Source organism: Palaemon carinicauda, chromosome 23, assembly GCF_036898095.1.
Source record: "Palaemon carinicauda isolate YSFRI2023 chromosome 23, ASM3689809v2, whole genome shotgun sequence".
Taxonomy (NCBI): Eukaryota; Metazoa; Arthropoda; class Malacostraca; order Decapoda; family Palaemonidae; genus Palaemon; species Palaemon carinicauda.
In genome coordinates this window covers 98,982,654-99,009,073 of record NC_090747.1, presented here as the reverse complement: position 1 = coordinate 99,009,073, position 26,420 = coordinate 98,982,654, and the positions used below count along the sequence as shown (strand labels likewise).

At 44.0% G+C, this 26,420-nt stretch overlaps 1 protein-coding gene across 1 annotated transcript in view; it reads left to right on the top strand.

Annotated features, from left to right (window-relative positions):
- The first annotated feature begins 553 nt into the window (after positions 1-553).
- Acat1 (Acetyl-CoA acetyltransferase 1) overlaps positions 554-26,420 on the top strand; it is a 37,511-nt gene continuing 11,644 nt past the window's right edge. Inside the window, exons 1-6 of the mRNA XM_068347290.1 lie at positions 554-651; positions 2,974-3,065; positions 10,708-10,804; positions 11,231-11,338; positions 20,211-20,366; positions 20,555-20,669. Coding sequence (XP_068203391.1) covers positions 628-651; positions 2,974-3,065; positions 10,708-10,804; positions 11,231-11,338; positions 20,211-20,366; positions 20,555-20,669 — 592 coding nt within the window. The 5' untranslated portion in view covers positions 554-627. The remainder of the gene's footprint in view (positions 652-2,973; positions 3,066-10,707; positions 10,805-11,230; positions 11,339-20,210; positions 20,367-20,554; positions 20,670-26,420) is intronic.

The window sequence follows — 26,420 nt, the reverse complement described above, 5'->3', positions numbered from 1 at the left end:
TTTCATATTACCAACGGCCAACCATTTGTTTAGAAAAGGCTAAATTTGAGGTTTTTTTGGCATGGAAAAGGCTAAACTGGCAACTCTAACTCAGGGTTATATCAGTGACAAGAAATATATATTTTATACGTCGATTTATGAATCAATATATAGAAAATTAGCATGAAATATTAATATATAGATTTATTATTTAATTTTCCATTAATTTATATAAATGTAAATAAAGAAAACAATAATATAAATTGTTAGCAGATTACTTCAAGTAATGTTCCGTTTGAGGTGCCATTAAGCCAGTGTTGCCAGGTGGGTTAGTGTAAAATTCCCCAAAACTCTTGATAAAAAATCCCCATTTCCAGAAATATATTTTCTTCTAATACAGAAATGACTCGCTATACTTCCCGTAATTGTAAATAAACTAATTGCAACAATATAAAGGTTTACTCATCTCTGTTTCTTCTTCATAGATACATGTAGATAATATCGTCACTAGTCATCCAAAATCCCCAAACCTAAGGATAAATTCCCAAATGTAGGGATAAGTCTCCAAATCTAGGGGATAAATCCCCATATCTGGCAACCCTGCATTAAGCATCTTCTGGCGGAGCACAACACAGCTGATCTCCAATCATGAATTCTCGGATTATATCGAAGGTATTTATGAGAAATATCCACCTGCATGTCTTGACAGTTGTATAATCAATCGTATATTAGTATTTGGTGATATTTTTGCGAAGGAAATATTCATTTTCATTAAATCCGGTGTGTTTTAGACCCCAGAGTTGCCTGGCGAAACCGGCATTTCTCGGACGTTGCTTCGACAGATAATATTCTTCAATATATTTTTGGAATATAATTATATAATTTAAGTAATTAGCTATTAAATTATGCTGTTCCAATATGTATTTAATATACGGGGTATTAAGTTTTGAGTATGTAGCTTGCGTATAGCCCATAGCTATGGTAGAAGAATGTTCATTTGGGGCGTATTTACATACGCATAAATACGCTTTAAGTGTTGGTGACAAACACAGTTTGCAAGGATTTTAATTTTTAGTAAATTTTCATATTAAAATAATATTTTCTGCTTAAAAAATGTAATATGATATTTTGAAGTAATGATTATTTGAAATTTGCCAATTAAAAACATTTTGGGGAGCCTTTGTATATCAGCGGCCAGTTTCTCACGTGTTGATTAAAAATGGACTTCAGCTAATCTTAACTTCCCCCCCCCCTATCCTAACCTACAAGCCGTGTCCTTACCTACTTATCTAACGAGGTGGCTAACGCCCCCCTGCGACCCCCTTTATACTGCTGTTTTCCAAGTTAAACATGATAAAAAATTCAGGTGGTCGCTATCATACACACCCCCATTTTGGGAACATTATGGTAATGTAAAATTGAACCAAATTTTTTTATGCCATAGGCAGTCCGGATAACCTAGTTATCTGCACACTTAAGAAGGTTACTTTGAAACGGACTTCTGGATACTTTCGTTTAAAGATTGGGAAAAATGTCGGGTATTTTTAGAACGACGGACACACCCACCAACTATAGTGCGGGGGTTCCAAAATGTCTTTTTCAGATCATTGTCTTCTACACCTATTGACACAAATGCCCTCGGTTAGATTTCGCCAGTCGTCAATATCTTGTGCTTTTAAATCAATACTTCTCCATTCATCATCTCTTACTTCACGTTTTATAGTCCTCAGCCATGTAGGCTTTGGTCTTCCAACTCTTCTAGAAATGAGAAAAAATTGCGAATGAGTCCTGGATTGCTCGTCGTCATTAGGCATAGCCAAGGCCTAATTCAAAATGGAAGTTTAAAGATGAAAAGGCGTTTTCCATTGGCTGATGTAATATGTGGGATGCTATCAATAAGCCTCACTATTTATTTACTGTATAACCAAACACACTGCAGAAGCTTAACACCAAGTATCACGCCACCAAATCTTCTCTCCTCTGATTGCATGAAGAAAAGTATGCGGACACTAGGCGCAAGTCCTCAGATTCTACAACTCGGTTCACTATTCAACATGATGGTGATTTGATTGTTAGTAATGCGAGGTGGAGATGGAATGAGCTAAATTTTGACCGTGATTCAAGGACTTGAATCACTGATGTGAGACTCTGGCATTACTTTTAAATCTATAATTTTGTAGATATTTAAAATACACTTTTTGGATTTTGGTGAATGAAAAATGCATGTCCAATAGATAATGGATATTTAACTCATTATATTCAGCGGCAAATGGAAATGTATTGTAATACGAAAGTTAATGTAGTACATGGGTATGTCTTAACCTGATTTAGTGTAACCTAGCGTGCCTTATGTCACCTGGTTTCACTCATCGAGCTGAGGAAAGTTTTGCATCCTACACTAACATAGGGCTCAGGAGTCTACCCGACTGAAGGCCCTGACCTCAAATATGACTTAGGATGCCTTAAGTCATAAAAAGAAAAATTACTGTGTTTACATTCTTACCTACTGTTGTTATGTTGACCTAATATTTTTTTTTACCTCCCCAAAATTTAATGCCATTATTGTTCGACTTAAATGTTTGTGTAGTTTAATAGTTACTAATTTCTGATGGAAATCATTTCTCAATATGACCTTCGATGTCAGGATGCCAGAGAACTTCATGTAAATCATTCATTCATTCATTTCTAAATATATTAAAAACTCAGAAAAACTCCATATTTAGAATTCTCAAGTGTTCGCCGATATAAAAACTTGGTTCCTCCGTATTAGCGCCATTGAAATATAGTGTTACTTCCTTATCAGCATCATTAAAACCTATGTAAACCGTTTGAAACTCCTCTCCTATTTCACATATAGAATCACCCACTGCTTAAGTAATTTTTTAACAAAGTCTGACACTGGTTAATTGGAAAATATACCAAGGTACAATTATCTTTCATTAACCATAAGTCCTTACTGTATATTGTATATACTGTACTGTAAATTTATTTCAGCTGGGGTGCCAGTCTGTGCGATACTACAGCGTTGGTGGCCTTAACGATGTTGTCATCGCCAGTGCAGTTCGAACCCCAATGGGATCTTTCAGGTATGAAGTGAATAATTGTTACACAGCAAATTGTCACGAGTTCTGTATTCTAGGTTTTATTAGGGTATTGATATGACGACTTTGTGATCTATAGGTTGATATTATATACATTTCAAGTACTAAAATGAAAATGTCCCACATGTATTATAGAAAAGGCTATACTGTATCTAAAAGAAACTGTAATTTTTTACATCTTAGACTAAGTAGTTAATGTGATTTCATACGAAAAACTAGATTGAAAAGAATAATTAGATAATTTTAAGGAAAATGCTGGTCTCACTGTAATATAGAAAATGCCATACTGTATCTAAAAGAAATTGCTGTAATTTTTACATCTTAGGCTAAATAACTGATGCAATTTCATACGAAAAACTTGATTGAAAACAATAGTTGGAGCATTTTCAAAAAGTACTGTACTGTATGTGAAAAAATTTCAATAGAAGTATAAGAGTTTAAAGTTAGCATTTTCTCTTTGAGGAAAATAGTAAGTTATTTTAGGGAAAGGTTGGCATTCATCTTAGGAAGGTAGTTCTTGCCTTCTCTCAATTTCTTAAGTCAACTCTATTTATACTTTTTTGTTTTGGCATTTTGTAAAAGAACATGATTTATTGTATATTATAATCGGTAAAAAGCCACGATCATTATGGAGATATCAGTTCTCTCTCTCTCACTACAGAAGGCCCCAAACTAAAAGATACAAATCCAACTGAAAATAAAGATAAAGATATACTGTACTGTAATAAAACCATATATTATTTAACACAGTAAGCAAAACAAAATTTGTAGTAACCTGATATCTATTTCATATGAAACCCGACTATTTGTTGACTCTTGTAGCTGGAAATCATTGGCTAAATTCAGGTTAGGCTCAACCTATGCCAAGATTTTCAATATTAAACTTACCCGATAATCATGTAGCTGTCAACTCCGTTGCCCGACAGAAATCTAAGGAGGGATACGCCAGCTATCACAATACTAGAAGGGGGTGTACTAACAGCGCCACCTGTGGCCAGGTACTCAAGTACTTCTTGTTGACACCTCCTCAATTATTCCTCTGTCGTGCCTCCGGCTAGACGTTCTGGGATACGCTCATGGTCTTCGAGTTTATTCTCGCTTATTTGGTGATGTATTCTCTTTGATTTACGGCTGTCGCATTACTGGAAACCTTCTGATATTAGCTAGATAGCTTTTATTTAATTCAGTTTAACGGTTAACGAATTTTTGCTTGTTTTTTGGATCTCCCTTTGACTTCTCTTGAAAACAAAATGTCTGACATTTCGCAAGCCCCCTCCCATAGACGTTGTAGGTCTTGCAATAGACGTATTCCGAAGGTCTCGGTAGATCCTCACACCGCTTGTTCTGACTGTAGGGACATACCCTGTCAGTTAGAAAATCGATGTGAGGAATGCGCCGGTCTTTCGGAATTGGATTTTGTCCGACTTTTAAAGTATTCTTCTAAGTTAGAGAGAATTAGAGCTAGGAGGAGTTCTTCTCACTCTTCTTTATTTTCCTCATCTCATGATCCTCTTCCTGATCCTACCCCTGTAGTGGCTACCCCCGAACCTACTGTGTGCCCTCCGCCTGATATGTCAGTGGTTTTACGTGCTATTCAGGCTTTAGGCGATAAGGTAGAGTCAGTGGTAAGTGACCATAAGTCTCTGATGGCCGAAGTGAAAGAGTTGAAGGCCAAGAGTGCAGTGGGTGAAGTTAGTGCCAGTGCTGTGACGAGTGCTAGTGTCGGTGCAGTGCCTTGTACTAGTGTTAGTGCCAGTGTGGTGCGTGGGGATTTTTCTGTGCGAGCCAGTCGTTCTCCCAGTCCGGGACCTCTTGCAAGCTCCCAAGCCCAGGGGAGAAGCAATGTCGAAGGGCATAAGGGTTCGGCAGGCCTTGTTAGGCGCACAGAATCATCCTCAGTGGTTGCGGGCGTGTCTACCACAGACCGTCACTCCCACTTGCAGACGATTGAGCCCGTCTTCCGCTCGTCCGCTGATCTTCCCTCGGGGATGAAACGTTGGTCTCAGGTCTCTAGACCGCTTAAACGCAGAGTCCAACCCTCGAGTGCTCAGCCAGGTTGCAGTCGTTGGCTCAGCTCTGACTCGCCTCAGTCTTCTAGCGAGTGTACTCCGCCCAAGAGGAGTAAGGTACAACAGAGCTGCACCGGTGGTGCAACCACTGTTATGGCTTTGCCTCAGTCTGCTACTGTCTCTGCTGATCCCAAGTGGTCTATGCTTCAGTCCATGCAAGCTCAGCTTTCAGACCTGATGCGTGAGTGTCGTGCTGAGAGTGCTGTACCTCCTGCACCTGTGGTACACCTATCTCCTGCACCGGTTCAGCCTGTGCTGCACCCGCCTGCACCGGTGGTGCACCAACCTCCTGCACCCGTTCAGCCTGTGCTGCACCCGCCTGCACCGGTGGTGCACCTACCTCCTGCACCGGTTCAGCCTGTGCTGCACCCGCCTGCACCGGTGGTGCACCAACCTCCTGCACCCGTTCAGCCTTTGCTGCACCCGCCTGCACCGGTGGTGCACCAACCTCCTGCACCGGTTCAGCCTGTGCTGCACCCGCCTGCACTCGCTGCACCCAGTCGCAGCTCCATCTGCCAGGCGTACGATGTTGTACCAGTGAGTCAGTCTGCTCAGCTGCTGCACCAAGCTCTACCCGTGCACCCTGATCCTGCTCCTCAGACATCTCTGCTTGCGGGAACTTTACCTTGTTCTACACAGCCTCGATCTATTCACGCTCCACTTATACCACAGGAACAGGAACTTGCTGCACCTCTTCCTTCCACCTCTGTTGTTGTTCCTGCTCGTTCTGACTCTGCGGTTCAGCATTCGTTTCCGATCCCGTCGCCTCATTCTGGGGTTGAGATTTCGGATGATGAGGAAGCACACCTTGATCCCTCTTCGGACGTGGACGAATCCAGACCCTCTCCACAGTCTCTTGATTTTCGCTAGGTCTTGGTTCTTCTCAGGGAGGTTTATCCAGACCATTTTGTCTCAGCTATACCCCGCTCTCCACCATCTGAGTTTTCGCTGGGAGTGCAACAAGCTCAGTCTTCCTATACCAAGCTTGTCCTAGCTAGATCCTCCAAGAGGGCTTTTAGGATCTTAGGGGAATGGCTGCAGTCTAAGCAACTTCTTGGCAAGACTTCCTTCATGTTCCCTCCAACGAAGCTCACTTCGAAAGCGAGCGTTTGGTATGCCACAGGGGAAGCACCAGGCTTGGGAATACCTGCCTCTGCCCAGGCTGACTTCTCAAGTCTGGTAGACTCGCCTCGAAGATCTGCTATGAGACGCTCAAAAGTGTGTTGGACCTTCTCGGACTTGGATCACTTGCTTAAAGGAGTGTTTAGAGCTTTTGAAATGTTTAATTTTCTCGACTGGTGCCTGGGGGCCCTCAGCAAGAAAACCTCCCATACGGACAAAGATTCTGCCATGCTGTTAATGTCCTGTATGGATAAGGCCATCAGAGATGGATCGGGCGAGCTAGCTTCCTTGTTTGTATCAGGGGTTTTGAAGAAAAGGGAACAGCTGTGTTCTTTCCTTTCTGCCAGCATTACCCCTTGCCAACGTTCACAACTTCTGTTTGCTCCTCTTTCGAAGTTTATTTTTCCCGAAGAGCTCATTAAAGATTTGTCGGCTGCTTTGATACAGAAGGACACGCACGATCTTGTAGCTTCTTCGGCTCGTAAGTCTAAGGCTCCCACCTCAGCCCCTAAGACTTACCGCTCCCCAGTGGCTGATACCCCTGCGACTAGATTCATACCGCCCTTTCGTGGTAGAGCCCCCAGCCGAGGAAGCTCCCGTCCAGACTCTTACAGAGGCAAGTCCAGGAAAGGATCCAAGCCATCCAAAGGAAAACACTGACTCTCCGATTCTCCAGACGACAGTAGGAGCCAGACTCAAGACCTTCTGGCGAGCTTGGGAGATGAGAGGTGCAGACGCACAGTCTGTCAGTTGGCTGAGGTTCGGTTACAGGATTCCATTCTTCCTTCAACCACCTCTGACCACTTCGCCCATCAACCTCTCTCCCAACTACAAAGAGGAGGACAAGAGGCTAGCTTTGCACCAGGAGGTGTCGCTTCTTGTGCAGAAGAAGGCTGTGGTTGTAGTCCGGGACCATCAATCCCCGGGCTTCTACAACCGCCTCTTTCTTGTGGCCAAGAAGACAGGAGGTTGGAGACCTGTGCTGGACGTCAGCGCTCTCAACGAGTATGTCACCAAGCTGACGTTCACGATGGAGACAACCAAGTCGGTCTTGGCAGCGGTCAGACAGGAGGACTGGATGGTCTCATTGGACTTGAAAGATGCTTATTTTCACGTTCCGATTCATCCAGACTCCCAACCTTTCCTAAGATTCGTTTTCGGAAAGGTCGTCTACCAATTCCAAGCCCTGTGTTTTGGCCTAAGCACAGCTCCTATGGTCTTTACCCTTCTGATGAGGAATGTAGCCAAATTCCTTCACTTGTCAAACATCAGAGCCTCCCTCTACCTAGACGACTGGCTGTTGAGAGCCTCCTCGAGTCGTCGTTGTCTGGAGAATCTTCATTGGACTTTAGACCTTATCAGAGACCTGGGTCTATTAGTCAATTTGGAAAAATCTCAACTCATTCCCTCACAATCCATCGTGTATCTGGGAATGGAAATTCAGAGTCAGAGTTTTCGGGCTTTTCCATCGGCCCCCAGGATAAGCCAAGCCCTAGAGTGCATCATGAGCATGCTGAAGAGGAACAGTTGCTCAGTGAGACAGTGGATGAGTCTCACAGGGACTCTCTCGTCCCTAGCCCTGTTTGTCGAGCTGGGCAGACTCCACCTCCGCCCTCTTCAATTCCACCTTGCAGCTCATTGGGACAAGAGTTCTACCCTGGAAGCAATCTCTATCCCTATCAACCAAGAGATGAAGACCACTCTCCTGTGGTGGAAGCACAACCTCCTTCTCAGAGAGGGTCTATCCTTGGCCATTCAGACCCCCAATCTTCATCTCTTCTCAGATGCATCGGACTCGGGCTGGGGTGCAACCTTGGACGGAAAGGAATGCTCCGGAATGTGGAACGAGGAACAACGTTCTCTCCACATCAACTGCAAGGAACTGCTGGCAGTTCATCTAGCCCTGTTGAACTTCAAGTCCCTCCTGCTAGGCAAAGTGGTGGAGGTGAACTCGGACAACACCACAGCCTTGGCTTACATCTCCAAGCAAGGGGGGACCCATTCGAGGAGCCTTTACGAGATCGCAAGGGACCTCCTCATTTGGTCAAGAAGTCTAAACCTCTCTCTAGTCACGAGGTTCATCCAGGGCAATATGAACGTGTCAGCAGATCGTCTGAGCAGAAGGAATCAGGTCATTCCCACGGAATGGACCCTCCACAAGAGTGTGTGCAACAGACTTTGGACCTTGTGGGGTCAACCTACCATAGATCTGTTTGCCACCTCCATGACCAAGAGACTTCCTCTGTTTTGTTCTCCTGTTCCAGACCCTGCAGCAGTTCATGTGGATGCTTTTCTACTGAACTGGTCCCATCTCGACCTGTACGCATTCCCTCCGTTCAAGATAATCAACAAGGTTCTGCAGAAATTCGTCTCGCACGAAGGGACACGGCTGACGCTGGTTGCTCCCCTTTGGCCTGCAAGAGAATGGTTCACAGAGGTACTACAATGGCTAGTAGACTTCCCCAGGACTCTACCTCTAAGAGTGGACCTTCTACGTCAACCTCACGTAGACAGGTTACATCCAAACCTCCACGCTCTTCAACTGACTGCCTTCAGACTGTCGAAAGATTCGCTAGAGCTCGAGGCTTTTCGAAGGAGGCAGCCAGGGCTATTGCCAGAGCAAGAAGGGTTTCCACTCGTAGGGTCTACCAGTCTAAGTGGGAGGTCTTCCGAAGCTGGTGTAGAGCCAATTCAATATCCTCTACCAATACCTCTGTGACCCAAATAGCTGACTTCCTGCTTCATCTTAGGAATGAGAGATCCCTTTCAGCTCCTACGATTAAGGGATATAGGAGTATGTTGGCCTCAGTTCTCCGCCATAGAGGTTTGGACCTGTCTTCCAACAAGGACCTTCAAGACATTCTTAAGTCTTTTGAGACGTCTAAAGATCGTCGTCTTTCCACTCCAGGCTGGAATTTAGACGTAGTCTTAAGGTTCCTTATGACATCTAGGTTCGAACCTCTCCAGTCAGCTTCATTCAAGGACCTTACCCTCAAGACTCTTTTTCTCGTTTGCCTGGCAACAGCTAAGAGAGTCAGTGAGGTTCATGCCTTCAGCAAGAACATTGGTTTCACGACCGAGTCTGCTACATGTTCTTTCCAGCTTGGATTCCTAGCAAAGAACGAACTTCCTTCACGTCCTTGGCCTAGATCGTTCGAGATACCTAGCCTTTCCAACATGGTAGGTAACGAACTTGAGAGAGTTCTTTGCCCTGTCAGAGCTCTCAAATATTATCTCAAGAGGTCTAAACCTCTCCGAGGACAGTCAGAAGCCTTATGGTGTGCCATCAGGAAACCCTCGAGACCCATGTCCAAGAATGGGCTTTCGTATTATATAAGGCTTCTGATTAGAGAAGCACATTCTCACTTAAAGGAGGAAGACCTTGCATTGCTGAAGGTAAGGACCCACGAAGTAAGAGCCGTAGCTACTTCGATGGCCTTTAATAAAAACCGTTCTCTGCAGAGTGTAATGGATGCAACCTATTGGAGGAGCAAGTCAGTGTTTGCATCATTTTATCTGAAAGATGTCCAGTCTCTTTACGAGAACTGCTACACCCTGGGACCATTCGTAGCAGCGAGTGCAGTAGTAGGTGAGGGCTCAGCCACTACATTCCCTTAATCCCATAACCTTTTTAACTTTTCTCTTGAATTCTTTTTGTTGTTTTTATGGTTGTTACGGTAGGCTAAGAAGCCTTCCGCATCCTTTTGATTTGGCGGGTGGTCAATTCATTCTTGAGAAGCGCCTAGGTTAAAGGTTGTGTAGAGGTCCTTTAGTAGGGGTTGCAACCCTATATACTTTAGCACCTTGGGTTGATTCAGCCTCCAAGAGGAACGCTGCGCTCAGTAAGGAAGACGAACTTAAAAAAGAGGCAGAGTAACGGTTCAATTCGACTTCCTTACCAGGTACTTATTATTTCATTTGTTATTAGAGATAACTGTTATATGAAATTTGGGGATACTTGGCTATCCTTTAATCTTGTTCACTGGTTTTCACCCACCCCCCTGGGTGCGAATCAGCTACATGATTATCGGGTAAGTTTAATATTGAAAAATGTTATTTTCATTAGTAAAATAAATTTTTGAATATACTTACCCGATAATCATGATTTAATTGACCCTCCCTTCCTCCCCATAAAGAACCAGTGGGATCGAGGAATAATTGAGGAGGTGTCAACAAGAAGTACTTGAGTACCTGGCCACAGGTGGCGCTGTTAGTACACCCCCTTCTAGTATTGTGATAGCTGGCGTATCCCTCCTTAGATTTCTGTCGGGCAACGGAGTTGACAGCTACATGATTATCGGGTAAGTATATTCAAAAATTTATTTTACTAATGAAAATAACATTTTAAGAAAATTTTCCTTACAAACAGCTGCTTAGAACCTATTAAGTTGAAAGTTGAGGAACTGTATTCACTAACCCTTTGGTATTATTCTTAGATCATCTTTGGCATCGTTACGAGCTCCAGAGTTGGGGTCCATAGCCATCAAAGCTGCCGTTGAGCGAGCGGGAGTGGATCCTCTTGCCGTGCAGGAGGTAAGAAAAATAAACAAACTTTATAACAATCTGAATTCTCTTAAGTACGAGGTTTATAATCAAGTTATTATTTATTAAGTTGTAAATGATAGAAATTCTTAATTGATGGATTTTATGTCAGAAGGTCCTTAAACAAGTTCAATATGAAATAATGTAATAAAACAGTTATTATATTAAATGAAGGAAGCAAGACTATATTTGCAATATGAAACTTGATTATTTGTTAACTTTTGCAGCTGAAAATTATAGACATGTGAGTTAAATGAACCTTACCCTATGCCAAAATTTTATAAAATTCGACTTTCAAACAATTTAACTTATAAAAAACTTCCTAAAACCTATTAAGTTTGTAAGTTAAGGACTAACTCTCTTTACAAGTGTCAATTGAATTTATATTCCAAGGTAATTGTTTTTTTTTTTTAACAGGTTTATATGGGAAATGTATGCCAAGCAGCCGCTGGTCAGGCTCCTACAAGGCAAGCGACTCTCTTCGCAGGCCTTGATAAATCAACACCTTGCACAACAATCAATAAAGTAAGTCGAGGAGTAATACTAGGTGTTTGTTATTGTATTTGACCAGTTTTTTTTTTTTCTTCTTATTGAGCAAAATAAGCATCATGATGCTGAGATTTCCTGTCCTTCAATTTGCAATCCTGAGAGTGATTATCATTTTTCAATATTAAACTTAGCCGGTGATCATATAGCTGTCAGCTCTGCTGCCCGACAGAAAAACCTAAGGAACAAATACGCCAGCGATCGCTATACAGGTGGGGGTGTACATCAACAGCGCCATCTGTCGAGTAGGTACTCAAGTACTCCATGTCAACACAGAACCAATTTTCTCTCTGTCGTGCCACCGGCAAGACCTACTAAATACGCTGTTGCTTTCTGGATTGATTTTCACGTTATTTGGTGAAGTATTCATTTCTGGTTATTAGCTTTCGCTGTGCAGAGGTTATCTTCAATACTTTCTTGCATTCTTTTATTGAATTTTGGTTTATTTGTTGACGACTTGGATAGATTTTGAATTCCCCCTTTTGACTAATTCAAGATGTCTGACCCTTCTCAAGTCCCCAAGTACAGGAAGTGTAGCGCTAGGGACTGTTCAAGGCGTCTTCCGAAGGCCTCTATCGATCCACACACCATTTGTTCCAATTGTCGGGGTAAATCCTGTCAATTGGAAGATCGATGTGAGGAATGCGTTGGGCTTTCGGAATTCGATTTTCAAGAATTCCTGAAATATGCACGTAGGCTAGAGAGAGATAGATTCAGGAGGAGTTCGTCTCGCTCAGTTGATTTTTCCTCTCCCCATGCCCCACAACCTATTCCTTCCCCTGTAGTGGTTGCTCCTGACCCCCCTTCTAGCACTCAACAACCTTCGATGGCGGATATGCGTGCCATTCAGGCTCTGGGTGAGAGAGTCGAGTCTTTGGCGAGTGACCGCAACCTACTCATGGCTGACGTCAAGGAGTTAAAGGGTAAAAGTGCAGTGGGAAGTGAAGTGGTTAGTGCAGTGAAAAGTGTTAGTGTTACGCATGAGGGTGCGTCTGTTCGTGCCTGTCGTCCTCCCAGTCCGGGACCTCTTGCAAGCTCCCAAGCCCAGGGGAGAAGCAATGTCGTACGACCAAAGGGTTCGACAGGCTTTAATCAGCGGACAGACGTTCCCTCCGTGGTTTCGGACGTATCTTTCCCAGATCGTCCCACCCACAAGAAGACGAGTGAGCCCGTTCATTCCTCGTCTGCGGAAGAGGTTTCACGCAAGAAACGATGGACCGAGGTCTCACGTCCTCTTAAACGCAAGGTCCCTTCCGCGCCAGTCCAACGGCCCAGGTGTAGCCACTGGGTCAGTTCGGACTCGCCGCAGTCTTCCGACGACTGCACACCTCCTAAGAGAGGCAAAGTGGTTCCGCAACAGGCAGTAACACCGTCTGTTGCCGCACCTGCTGCTGTTGATCCTAAGTGGTCTTGGCTCCAGTCTATGCAGACTCAGTTAGCTGCGTTCATGCAGGAGTATCGTGCGGAGAAGGTTGACGCTGCACCCGTTAGCCTACTCCCTGCCATGGTGGTACGCCCAGCAGACGCTGACGCTACCTGCTCCCGCACCGCAGCTGTGAGAGTACCTCCACCCATGCGCAGTCGACCCTGCCAGACGCATGTTGACGTTCACAGACGCACGGAACCCTCCGTGGATGTTCGCGTGTTACCACAACAGCATGAGGGTGGAGTTAAGCTGCCGTGTTTTGACGCTGTGCGTCAACCTCCGCAACCCACTGTGGTTCCCGCTACCCAGCCGCAGTCAGGAGTAGACGCCTTGTGTTCCCACACACCTTTGGTGGTTGCCAGTTCTCAGTCTGACCAACGTTTCCATGATGTTGGGTCCAGTGCAGCCACGCATGCACCCGTGCTGCCGGACTCAGTCGCCCAGCGTTTGCCTACTCCTTTGCCGCTTCCTCCTCAACATTCAGACGATGGACTCTCTGATGATGACGAAGCTGCACATCTTGACGACCAACACTCGGACATCGATGAGCCCAAGACTTCGCCTCCCTCCTTAGACTTTAGGAAAGTGCTTGCGCTGTTCAAGGATTTATATCCTGATCAGTTTGTGTCTGCAGCACCTCGCTCACCTCCCTCTGAGTTCGCTTTAGGCATGCAGTCAGCCGCTCCTGCCTTTACGAAGCTCGTACTCGCTCGCTCGTCCAAGAGAGCTTTAAGAGTACTGGGAGATTGGTTGCAGTCCAAGAAGCAGCTTGGGAAGACAGCTTTCATGTTCCCCCCTGTCAAGCTTGCTTCCAGATCTAGCGTCTGGTATGCCACGGGAGAAGTTCTCGGCTTGGGAGTTCCTGCCTCTGCCCAGGGCGACTTCTCAAGTCTTGTAGACTCTCCCTGCAGGCTGGCTATGAGACGCTCCAAGATTTGTTGGACTCCTTTGGATATGGACCATCTTATGAAAGGAGTCTTTCGAGCTTTCGAAGTATTTAACTTCTTGGACTGGTGTTTGGGAGCGTTGAGCAGGAAGACCTCTCCTTCTGACAAGGAAACTTCCATGCTCATTATGTCCTGCATGGACAAAGCCATCCGGGATGGTTCTAGTGAGCTTGCGGCTTCTTTCGTGTCCGGGGTCCTCAAGAAGCGGGATCACCTTTGCTCCTTCTTGTCAGCTGGAGTCACCCCATGTCAAAAGTCGGAGCTCATGTTTGCCCCGCTCTCGAAGTGTCTCTTCCCTGAAGAGTTGATCAAAGAGATTGCCGCCTCCTTGATCCAGAAAGACACTCATGATCTGGTTGCGTCTTCCGCACGCAAAGTCACCCCTCCCTCCGTGCCTAGACCCAGGATGGACACTCCAGCGTCAAGGTTCATTCCGCCCTTTCGTGGCAGAGCCTCCAGCAGAGGAGGTGCTCGTGCCGAAGGTCAACGTGGGAGCAGGAGGAAGGGTTCCAAGTCTTCTAGAGGCAGAGTCTGACTGCCTCCTTCTTCAGACAGCAGTGGGAGCCAGGCTCAAGAACTACTGGCAGGCCTGGGAGAACAGGGGCGCAGACGCACAGTCTGTGAAGTTACTCAGAGAGGGGTACAGGATTCCATTCTTGCGCAATCCCCCTCTAGCAACAACTCCCATCGACCTCTCTCCCAAGTACAGAGAGGAGGACAAGAGACTAGCCTTACAGCAAGAAGTGTCTCTCTTATTGCAAAAGGAAGCGGTTGTCATAGTCCGGGACCATCAATCCCCGGGCTTCTACAACCGTCTCTTCCTAGTGGCCAAGAAGACAGGAGGGTGGAGGCCGGTGCTAGACGTCAGTGCTCTGAATGTCTTTGTCACAAAGCAGACGTTCACCTTGGAGACGACAAAGTCTGTTCTGGCATCGGTCAGGAAGGAGGACTGGATGGTCTCGTTAGACCTAAAAGACGCTTACTTTAACGTCCCCATCCACCCAGCTTCCCAACCTTTTCTAAGGTTCGTTTTCAGGAAGGTTGTTTACCAGTTTCAAGCCCTGTGCTTTGGCCTAAGTACGGCACCTCTTGTTTTTACGAAACTGATGAGGAATATTGCCAAATTCCTGCATTTAGCAGACATCAGAGCCTCCCTCTATTTGGACGACTGGCTTCTAAGAGCTTCGTCAAGTCGTCGCTGTCTGGAGAATCTAACTTGGACTCTAGATCTGACCAAGGAATTGGGTCTCCTGGTCAATATGGAAAAGTCCCAACTCGTCCCATCCCAAACTATTGTCTACCTAGGATTGGAGATTCAGAGTCTAGCTTTTCGGGCTTTTCCGTCGGCCCCCAGAATCAGTCAAGCCCAAGGATGCATCCAGAACATGCTGAAGAAGGACCGATGTTCAGTCAGACAGTGGATGAGTCTGATAGGGACGCTTTCATCACTGGACCAGTTCATCGCGTTAGGGAGACTCCACCTCCGACCCCTTCAATTTCACCTGAATGTTCACTGGAGAAAGGACAAGACGCTAGAAGCGGTCTCGATTCCTATTTCCGAGGAGATGAAGTCTGCTCTGACTTGGTGGAAGAACAACATTCTCCTCAGGGAGGGTCTGCCACTGGCTGTTCAGACCCCCAACCACCTTCTCTTCTCGGACTCATCAGACACGGGCTGGGGTGCGACATTGGACGGTCGGGAATGCTCGGGCACGTGGAATATGGATCAAAGAACGTTGCACATCAACTGCAAGGAGCTACTGGCAGTTCATCTGGCCTTGAGAAGCTTCAAGTCCCTCCTTCTAGGCAAGGTAGTGGAGGTGAACTCCGACAACACCACAGCCCTGGCGTACATCTCCAAGCAAGGAGGGACTCATTCGATGACGTTATACGAGATCGCAAGGGACCTCCTCACCTGGTCAAGAGATCGAAAAATATCCCTAGTAACGAGGTTCATTCAAGGCAACATGAATGTCATGGCAGACCGCCTCAGCCGGAAGGGTCAAATCATCCCAACAGAGTGGACCCTTCACAAGAATGTATGCAACAGACTATGGGCCCTGTGGGGTCAGCCTACCATAGATCTGTTTGCAACCTCGATGACCAAGAGGCTCCCAATTTATTGCTCACCGATCCCGGACCCAGCAGCAGTTCACATAGATGCCTTTCTTCTGGATTGGTCCCATCTAGACCTGTATGCATTCCCCCCGTTCAAGATTGTCAACAGAGTACTGCAGAAGTTCGCCTCTCACGAAGTGACAAGGTTGACGTTGGTTGCTCCCCTCTGGCCCGCGAGAGAATGGTTCACCGAGGTACTGCAATGGCTAGTAGACGTTCCCAGAACACTTCCTCTAAGAGTGGACCTTCTGCGTCAGCCGCATGTAAAGAAGGTACACCCAAGCCTCCACGCTCTTCGTCTGACTGCCTTCAGACTATCGAAAGACTCTCAAGAGCTAGAGGCTTTTCGAAGGAGGCAGCCAGAGTGATTGCTAGAGCAAGGAGGACATCCACTCTTAAAGTCTACCAGTCGAAGTGGGAAGTCTTCCGAAGCTGGTGCAAGTCGAGATCAGTATCCTCAACCAGTACCTCTGTAACTCAGATAGCTGACTTCCTTTTATACCTTAGGAAGGAAAGATCTCTTTCAGCTCCCACGATCAAGGGTTACAGAAGCATGTTGGCAACAGTCTTCCGTCACAGAGGCTTAGATCTTTCCAACAACAAAGATCTACAAGACCTCCTTAAGTCTTTTGAGACCACGAAGGAGCGTCGTTCGGCCACACCAGGTTGGAACTTAGACGTGGTACTAAGGTTCCTTATGTCAGCAAGGTTCGAACCTCTTCAATCAGCCTCTTTGAAAGATCTCACTCTGAAGACTCTTTTCCTCGTCTGCTTAGCAACTGCTAAAAGAGTCAGTGAGATACACGCCTTCAGCAGGAACATTGGATTTACATCTGAAACGGCTACATGTTCCTTACAGCTTGGTTTTTTAGCCAAAAACGAACTTCCTTCTCGTCCTTGGCCCAAATCGTTCGAGATTCCAAGCCTTTCTAATTTGGTTGGAAATGAACAAGAAAGAGTACTATGCCCTGTAAGAGCTCTTAAGTACTATTTGAAACGTACTAAGCCATTACGAGGACAGTCAGAAGCCTTATGGTGCGCTATTAAGAAACCTTCTTTACCTATGTCGAAGAATGCAGTTTCTTATTATATTAGACTTTTAATTCGAGAAGCTCACTCCCATCTGAATGAGGAAGACCATGCTTTGCTGAAGGTAAGGACACATGAAGTTAGAGCTGTCGCAACTTCAGTGGCCTTCAAACAAAACAGATCTCTGCAGAGTGTAATGGATGCAACCTATTGGAGAAGCAAGTCAGTGTTCGCATCATTTTACCTTAAAGATGTCCAGTCTCTTTACGAGAACTGCTACACCCTGGGACCATTCGTAGCAGCGAGTGCAGTAGTTGGTGAGGGCTCAACCACTACATTCCCCTAATCCCATAACCTTTTTAATCTTTCTCTTGAAATGTTTTTTATTGTTGTTTTTGGGTTGTCCGGAAGGCTAAGAAGCCTTTCGCATCCTGGTTGATTTGGCGGGTGGTCAAATTCTTTTCTTGAGAAGCGCCTAGATTAGAGGTTTTGATGAGGTCCTTTAGTATGGGTTGCAACCCTTCATACTTCAGCTCCTAGGAGTCGCTCAGCATCCTATGAGGATCGCGAGGCTCAGTAAGGAAGACGTACTTTAAAAGGCAGAGTAATTGTTCAAGTCGACTTCCTTACCAGGTACTTATTAATTTTGTTTGTTATTTTGAATAACTGCTAAAATGAAATACAAATACTTAGCTCTTAATGTTAACATATATGCTGGTCTCTACCCACCCCCCTGGGTGTGAATCAGCTATATGATCACCGGCTAAGTTTAATATTGAAAAATGTTATTTTCATTAGTAAAATAAATTTTTGAATATACTTACCCGGTGATCATAAATTAAAGGACCCACCCTTCCTCCCCAATAGAGACCCAGTGGGCCGAGGAGAAAATTGGTTCTGTGTTGACATGGAGTACTTGAGTACCTACTCGACATATGGCGCTGTTGATGTACACCCCCACCTGTATAGCGATCGCTGGCGTATTTGTTCCTTAGGTTTTTCTGTCGGGCAGCAGAGCTGACAGCTATATGATCACCGGGTAAGTATATTCAAAAATTTATTTTACTAATGAAAATAACATATCTAATATGGTTGTCTTTCAAGTATAATAATTAAGTGTGCTCTACTCTGGAGAGTAACGCTTTGTAAAAGCATCTTTGTTTTTTATGCTTATTTTGTATCTCATAGTATTTATTCATAGATTACTCTTACTCATGTTGGTAATTAGTGAAGAATCTTGGAGATTATTTCATTCCTCAATTTTACCTCTGAAAACTAAAATGCTATTACAGTACTGGTGGGACTCCTCCTGCCCCCTCAATTGGGGCTCCTCCCTAAAGGATATTTGTCTAATTCTTTTTTTTCTAGTAGTGCAAGAACTAAATCCCCAACTTTTCAACAGAAAAGATTTAGCTTTGGGACGTTACTCTGCGGCATTATAATCTTGCTCTTGTTATACAAATCAATCCCAAAGGACAATTGTTCTGTAATTGACATACAAACCACGCTATTTAATAGGGGTATTACTTTCGGCGTAGCTGAAATGACGAGCCATTAGAATTTTAACGAGGGTTTACTACCCCACCGCTAGTTAGTGGAGGACAAATTCTCTGAAATGGCTTATCAACTATGTAGTACTTAATCAGAAGCATGAACTTCACAACCTTGGAATGCAAATAAAAGCTATCAAATTTTTCTCTCGCTGCCGTGCACTCCTCTCTGAGGGACCTGTTCCTTCGTTTTTATGCACAGGCAAAAGATGTACCTATTCACTTGCCTTTATTTCGGTTGTAGTAGGTCCCTTCAAGTATTTACAAGAATGATGGTCCCAGTTTCCAGTTGGCTTCATTTTCTAGCCAGTCTGGTTCTGTTATTATGGATGACTGGTTAGTGATACAGTACTCTTACAAAGAAGAGCCTCTCGGATCATAAAACTCCTCTTGAATCCTATAGGTCATTTGAGGATCTTGTGTGTCTTCGGAAGTCTGTTCTACATCTTGACAGATTGTCTATTTGGTTTTGAGTATATCATTTCAAGCTTTTTGATATGAAGATTACAGGTCTTTTTTACGCTTTTCTGATAGAGAAAAGAAGGCAGTCATATTGGGAGTTTCTTAATGCTTTCAAAACTAGATAAATCCTTTAACAAGGTACATGTGCATTAGACTTCTGGGTGCTTTGGCTTCTTTGATACAGTCTGTTTATTTGGGATGTTACAAATAAGCACTTATTATTCACCTCTTCTGTTAGGAGAACAGAGCTTTTATCCATGAAATTACTGTACATATAAATCCATGTTTGTGGTATGACCTACCAAATTAATGGTGGAACAACCTAAAACCTCTGAAGGTTATCTTCATGGATCATTTTCTTGACTTGAACTAATCAAATTTGGTTTGGGGTCCAACTTATTGAGGAGATTTATTTTTAAGGTCGAGCACATCAAGTGTCTGGAGTTATGGCTGTGTACAAAGTTTTCGCTCTGTTAGAAGAACAGGTAGTAAGATAGTAACATGAGTTTATTTTAACAATTTAGTAGCACTGTCATAGCATACAACCAGCTGAGAAAGAAAACTGGATACCTTCCCTCCACCTAGGAAGTGTGTAATTAAGCATTTTGCTCTTCAAAGATAAGATTATTGGCTTGAGGGTACACTTGAACACTACTCTATCTTATTTCTCTTCCTGTTTTTATTTTGAAGTTTTTATAGTCTATATATGATAGATTTATTTTAATGTTATTATTCTCAAACTTTTCTTGTGGTATATTTCCTTATTTCCTTTCCTCAGTGGAGTATATTTCCTTGTTGGAGCCCTTGGGCTTATAGCATCCTGCTTTTCCAACTAGGGTTGTAGCTTAGCAAGTAATAAAAATAATAATGAACACCTTCCTTACTTTGTCACGCCTTCAATAATCTGAATAACATTCTTTGTTATTTAACCAAATTGGCCCTCGGTCATTTGTATTCTTATTGTGAGGTGGTGATTTTGGCATTTCTGAACTAATAGCATTATACTTTTCAAAAGATAAGTATGGAAATGATAGATATTAATTCAAGAATGATGACATTACTTTTTTATTATTTTCTTGATATCAGCATCATTTTGATGGAATGTATTCCCTTGGAATTATGTCCAAGCGGCATAAAAGTTATAGGGGGTTTGAAAACTTGTCTCCACCTTAGAAATAAATTACTTTATATTGTTGCTTTAGGTTTTTGGACTAAATCACACCTTAAATAAGGTATATCCTTATTTTTCAAACATCTTTGTATGTCACATTATGCAAATGATCCTATCGTCATCATCTAATGTCCTCTCTTTAACTCAGGTATGCGCTTCAGGAATGAAGTCCATCATGATGGCATCGCAGTCCCTTATGTGCGGCTCCCAGGAAGTGATGGTAGCCGGTGGAATGGAAAGTATGTCAAACGTCCCGTATTACATGAAACGTGGCGATTCTCCATATGGCGGCGTTCAACTGATGGTAGGCTATTTAGATAGTATTGGGTCCTGTTATTGGTTATTATTTTATAATTATATTTGTAGCTCGTGTATCAGATAGATCTGTACTTACTGCTTTTTATTATGTGTAATTAAGTCTAATTTTTTGTTGATGAACATTAACTGCTGTCACTAGCTACTGTTCAATATTTTGTCTTTTACAAATCTTAGGATGGTATCGTCTTTGATGGTTTAACAGACGTTTACAACAAATTCCACATGGGTAACTGCGGCGAAAACACTGCCAAGAAATTGAGCATATCCCGAGAGGAACAAGATGAGTATGGTAAGGGGTTATCATTCTTTCCCTGTATCTCTATTTACATTACTGTGATTAAGACTGAGCAGCCTGTCACTATTGTATCTTACGCATTTAAGATTTATATAAAATCTCAAGCAGGCTAGAAAGGCAATTTGAGTGATCTGCATTGAATTGATCACAATTGTATAAAAGGGTTGAGTCTCTTCTCTTGAAAGAGAATTTAATCAACATAATTGACAGGCTTATCCCTTCTTATGTGTTAACCCTTTAACTCCCAAACGACATACTGGTACGTTTCACAAAACTCATCCATTTACCCTCATGGACATACCAGTATGTCCTTGCAAAAAACTGCTTTATACATTTTTTGCATATTTTTTATAACTTTATCAGAAACTAAAGGCATTTTCCAAAAGAATGAGACCAACCTGACCTCTCTTTGACGAAAATTAAGGCTGTTTGAGCAATTTAAAAAAAATATATGGCAAAATGTGCTTGAAATAAAAACGCCTGAGGGTTGAGGGTTGGAAAGTTCCAAATAGCTTCGGGGTAAAAGGGTTAAGATACCAAGTGGAGGACAAACCCTGGCTCATTGAGTATTGTAGATGGGCTTTTGCAGTGTTTCTTCTTTTTAAGGCTTATATATTTATTCTGCAGGTATTTAATATGTTTTTTTTTGGGGGGGTGGTTACACAGTTTACTAAGTGAACGTCTGTTTATTCTTAAGTTCTTTGGGACTTTGTTACATTGAAACCAAAATTCTCTATCATAAATTTTATTGGTTAAATGCGGACGCAAGATTATTATTATATTATCACTAGCTAAGCTACAACCCCATTTGGAGAAGTAGAATGCTAGAAGCCTAAGAGTTCCAACAAGGAAAAGAGCTCAGTGCAGAAAAGAAATAGAGAAGCAATGATAACCGTAAATTATGAATGAAAAATGATAGGAAATTATGAAATATATTAAAATCAGTAACAACATGAGATGAACAAGTAACATATGAATTATGAAAAAAGACTTTTCAATATTAAACTTACCCGATAATCATGTAGCTGTCAACTCCGTTGCCCGACAGAATTCTACGGAAGGGATACGCCAGCGATCGCTATACAAGAGGGGGGTGTACTCACAAGCGCCACCTGTGGCCAGGTACTGCAGTACTTCTTGTTGACACCACTTCAATTTTTCCTCTGTCGTGCTTCCGGCAAGACGTTCATGGATACGCTTATAATTTTGGAGTCTTGTTCACGGTTTTTGGTGAAGTATTGCTCTAAGATTTCAGCTTTCGCTATTCAGGAAGTTTTATTATTAGCTTAGCTAGCTTTTGGAATTAATTTGATTAATTATGGTGACGAAGAGAGTATGAACTCTCTTTCACCTTTAAATGGCCGACCCTTCCCTTAGACGGAAGTGTTGGTGTCTAAGAGAGTATAGACTCTCTTTCTTAATTTTGCTTAACAAAAGTTATAGATTTATTTTATATCTCTCCGCCTTTTATAGGCCTCTTCGATTAACTTCCTTGTTTATAAATTTATTAAAATTAATTTTTATATATTCGACCTTTCCTAATAGTAGGCGGTCTTTTCTTGTACCGAAGTTAATTAACATTGAGCCCGTCATTTCGGTTTTACCTGTTAACATATTATGCTATTTTAATGTTTTTGAAAGAATTTCTTTGATAGTCTCGTACTGTTTCAAAGTTGAACTAACGTTTTGTTTTGTCTCTGCAGTTGTTGACGTTCAGAACGTTCAACTTGCGCTCTATCGTTACGATAGAGAGAGAATTTTCACGGTGTCACGTTGCAGTAAGAGTAAACCGTTTATAGCGTTTTGTTCATTCTTTCTTAGCTTAATGGTTTTAATTCTAATAAAGGAACTTTTTATTTGGGAAATCTTTCAGTTTTTTTCCTTTAACAATAATATGTTTTAACGAGTATATATGATTGGGCTCTTCTCTCAGGTTCTAAGTCAAGAGAGAGAGAGAGAGAGAGATAGAGACGGAGGGAGAGAGAGCTGGATAAACGTTTCGTTCAAGCGAGTAACGTTGTTATCGTTTTTGCTCTTCTCCCTAGTCTCTTTAGGGGAAGAAGGTAAACGTTTCTAGAGTTTATTCTTGTTCTCAAGCTTTATGCGGTGAGAGATTTTAAACGTAGTTTATTTGATCTAGTGTTTAGTCTCTTTCCAGCCACTGAATTATTTATCTTTCATCAGATTTTTCTGTTACATTGTAATTCTGTTTTCGCAATTACTAACTTTTAAGGAAGGATAGAATTGCGTGTTTCAGGTACAAACCACTTAAAGTTTCGAGTTCAGTGAAATAAGTGCAAACAGAAAATCAAAAGTGATAAGTGATTAGCGCAAAGTGTGTCAGTGTTGTGCGTGAGGGTACTTCTGTGCGTGCCAGTCGTCCTCCCTGTCCGGGACCTCTTGCAAGCTCCCAAGCCCAGGGGAGAAGCAATGTCGAAGGGCAAAAGGGTTCGGCAGGCCTTGATCGGCGCACAGAAGTATCCTCGGTGGTTGCGGGCGTGTCTTACAGAGACCGTCACTCCCACCCGCAGACGATTGAGCCCTTATTTTACTCGTCTGCAGAAGAAATTTCGGGGAGAAAACGCTGGACTCAGGTCTCAAGACCTCTTAAACGTAAAGTCCAGACCTCTAGAGTTCAACAACCCGGATGCAGTCATTGGGTTAGCTCTGACTCTCCGCAGTCATCAGGTGACTGCACACCTCCTAAGAGAGGTAAGGTGATGCCGCAACAGACCTCATCTTCTGTTAAGGCTTTGCCTCAGCAGACCTTAGCGTCTGCCGACCCCAAGATGACTTTGCTGCAGTCCATGCAGTCACAGTTTGCGGTCTTAATGCGTGAGTGTCAGGCTGAGAAGGTTACACCTCCTCCTGCGATCGCTCCGCCTCACCGCAGTCCAGTCTGCCAGGCGTACGATGTTGAGGTTCCTCAGGATACCTTACCGCGTACTGAGTTGCCAGTTACCAGCGGTGTGCAGCAACCTCCGCCTTCCTTAAGGCAACCTCAGCAATGGGAGCAGGAATCTTATGCCTTACTTCCTCCGCTTCCGCTTGCGGTTCCACCAGCGAGGCAACAATCTCTTGAGGTACGACAACCTCTTCCATCAATGAGGCAGCCACCTCAGCACTCGCTGCAGCGACCTCAACCCTCCTCAAGGCGAGAGCCTCAACTCCTTAGGCTAGCACCTCAGGAACCTCAACTCGCGAGACAAGAACTGCGTTCTGCGCAGCCGCTACCTCAACTCTCGCAGCTCACACCTCAGGAACCTCAACTCGTTCCTCAGGAACCTGCTACTGCGCATCCGCAACCCTTACAGCAAGCGCAACTCTTGAGGCAGCAACCTCATGCTATGAGTCAGCCACCTCAACGCATGCATCTGCCACTTTCTCCTCAACTTGAGCCTCTTCCCATTCAACTTGGAAATAACAAATGACAATAATAACACCTCATTACTTTCATAACTTGCATTTGTAATCATATACATGTATGCCTACACAAACATTATGATAATGGAGGTTATTTGTATTACTTAATATAAAAATATATATGTATTCCTTGCAATATATTTTTAACAAAATCGCAAAATATGGCAAAAATATCTTCAAAACAAAAATGAATCATGAGTTATGAATGTAAGGTAAATATTATGTTGATATTAAAACCCCATGCAAGCATGCATGAAGTAATGCAGTGTTGCCAACAGGGCGAGTTTCCCTTTCCTGAGGTGAAGTAGATTATAGTACATTTAGTGCAGCTTAATTCTACGATTATCATGCCGGCTATCAAATTCATCAACAAAACAGTCTAAATCAATTCCCTCGGCACGTGCACTTTCAATGGACAGTAATGCGATATTACTCACTCTAGCACTGGTCATGGAATTTCTGAGAAATGTTACACGCCATGCAACACGCTCTGCTTACCTTACAGCATGCTCTACATACAGCATGCTCTGCATACAGCATGCTCTGCATACAACATGCTCTGCATACCTTACCGCATGCTTCTCAGTCACACATCTTTGGTTGTTGCCAACTCACTAGACTGTCAAGCAGTTTCATAACGTTGCCTTCTAGTCTGCTGCTTTTGCACCAGTGAAACCCTCACTGAGAGAACTTAGCTTTTCTCGGATATGGTCCCTGTAGATGAGAAAGTGCTTTTCTCCCTCCTCCTGATATTCCCTTGAGGACTCTGTCATTTGGAGAGGAGCCTTTAGCTGCGTAGCCTCCTATGGACTTTTATTTAAGCATAACATGCTTCCAGGGAAGGTAATGGTTCCACTTCAGTCGCTAACCCCGTCTGTTACCACACCTGCTCCCATAGACCTTGAGCTGTGTTGCAAGACATGCAGTCCAAGCTTAGTCCTTGTTAGAGGATTTTTTGTTTACGGAGTCAGTGTGTCACTGGGAAGACGTTCAACAACCAGCAGAAGTGACTTGTTGTGACGCAGTGCGGCAACCTCAGCAACCCGATAAGGAGTTGTCTGTACGACCCAGACAGTCTAGACAGCTTCGGGTTGTCACTGTACTTCCTCGCTTCCCCATGGTTGACAGTTCACAGACTGTGCAGCAGTACCATGATCTTGTGTCCGGCTCCGTCAGACGACTGGCTTTTAAGAGCTCCCACAAGTCGTCGCTGTCTGGAGATTCTCAGATGGACTATGGATCTGACCAAGGAACTGGGCCTCCTGGTCAATTTTGAGGAGTCTCAGCTCGTCCCATCCCAGACCATTGTCTCCCTGGGTATGGATCTTCAGAGTCGAGCTTTTCGGGCTTTTCCGTCGGCCCCAAGGATCTTCCAAGCCCTAGAATGCATCCAGAGCATGCTGAGAAGGAACCGATGCTCAGTCAGGTAGTGGATGAGTCTAACAGGGACACTTTCATCGCTGGCCCTGTTCATCGTGTTAGGGAGACTCCACCTCCCCCCCTTCAGTATCATCTAGCTGCTCACTGGATAAAGGACATGACGCTAGAGACGGTCTCAGTTCCTGTTTCCGAAGAGAGGAGGTCTTCTCTCGCGTGGTGTAAGAACAGCTTTCTTCTCAAGGAAGTCTACCTTTGGCTGTTCAGAAACCCGACCGCCGTCTCCTCTCGGACGCATCAGACACGGGCTGGGGTGCGACTTTGGACGGACAGGAATGTTCGGGAACATGGAATCAGGAGCAAAGGACACTTCACATCAATTGCAAGGAGTTGTTGGCGGTTCTTCTGGCCTTGATAAACTTCAAGTCCCTCCAGCTTAACAAAGTGGTGGAGGTGGACTCTGACAACACCACAGCCCTGGCTTACATCTTCAAGCAGGGAGGGACTCTTTCGTGAAGTTGTTCTAGATCACAAGGGACCTCCTCATCTGGTCTAAAGATCGAAAGCTCACGCTGGTAACGAGGTTCATTCAGGGCGGTATGAATGTCATGGCAGATCACCTCAGCCGGAAGGGTCAGGTCATCCCCACAGAGTGGACCCTTCACAAGAATGTTTGCAGCAGACTTTGGGCCCTGTGGGGTCAGCCAACCATAGATCTGTTCGCTACCTCGATAACCTAGAGACTCCTGTTGTATTGTTCTCCGATTCCAGACCCAGCAGCAGTTCACGTGGATGCTTTTCTGCTGGATTGGTTCCATCTCGACCTGTATGCATTCCCGCCGTTCAAGATTGTCAACAGGGTACTTCAGAAGTTCTCCTCTCGCAAAGGGACACGGCTGACGTTGGTTGGCTCCGCTCTGGCCCGCGAGAGAATGGTTCTTAGAG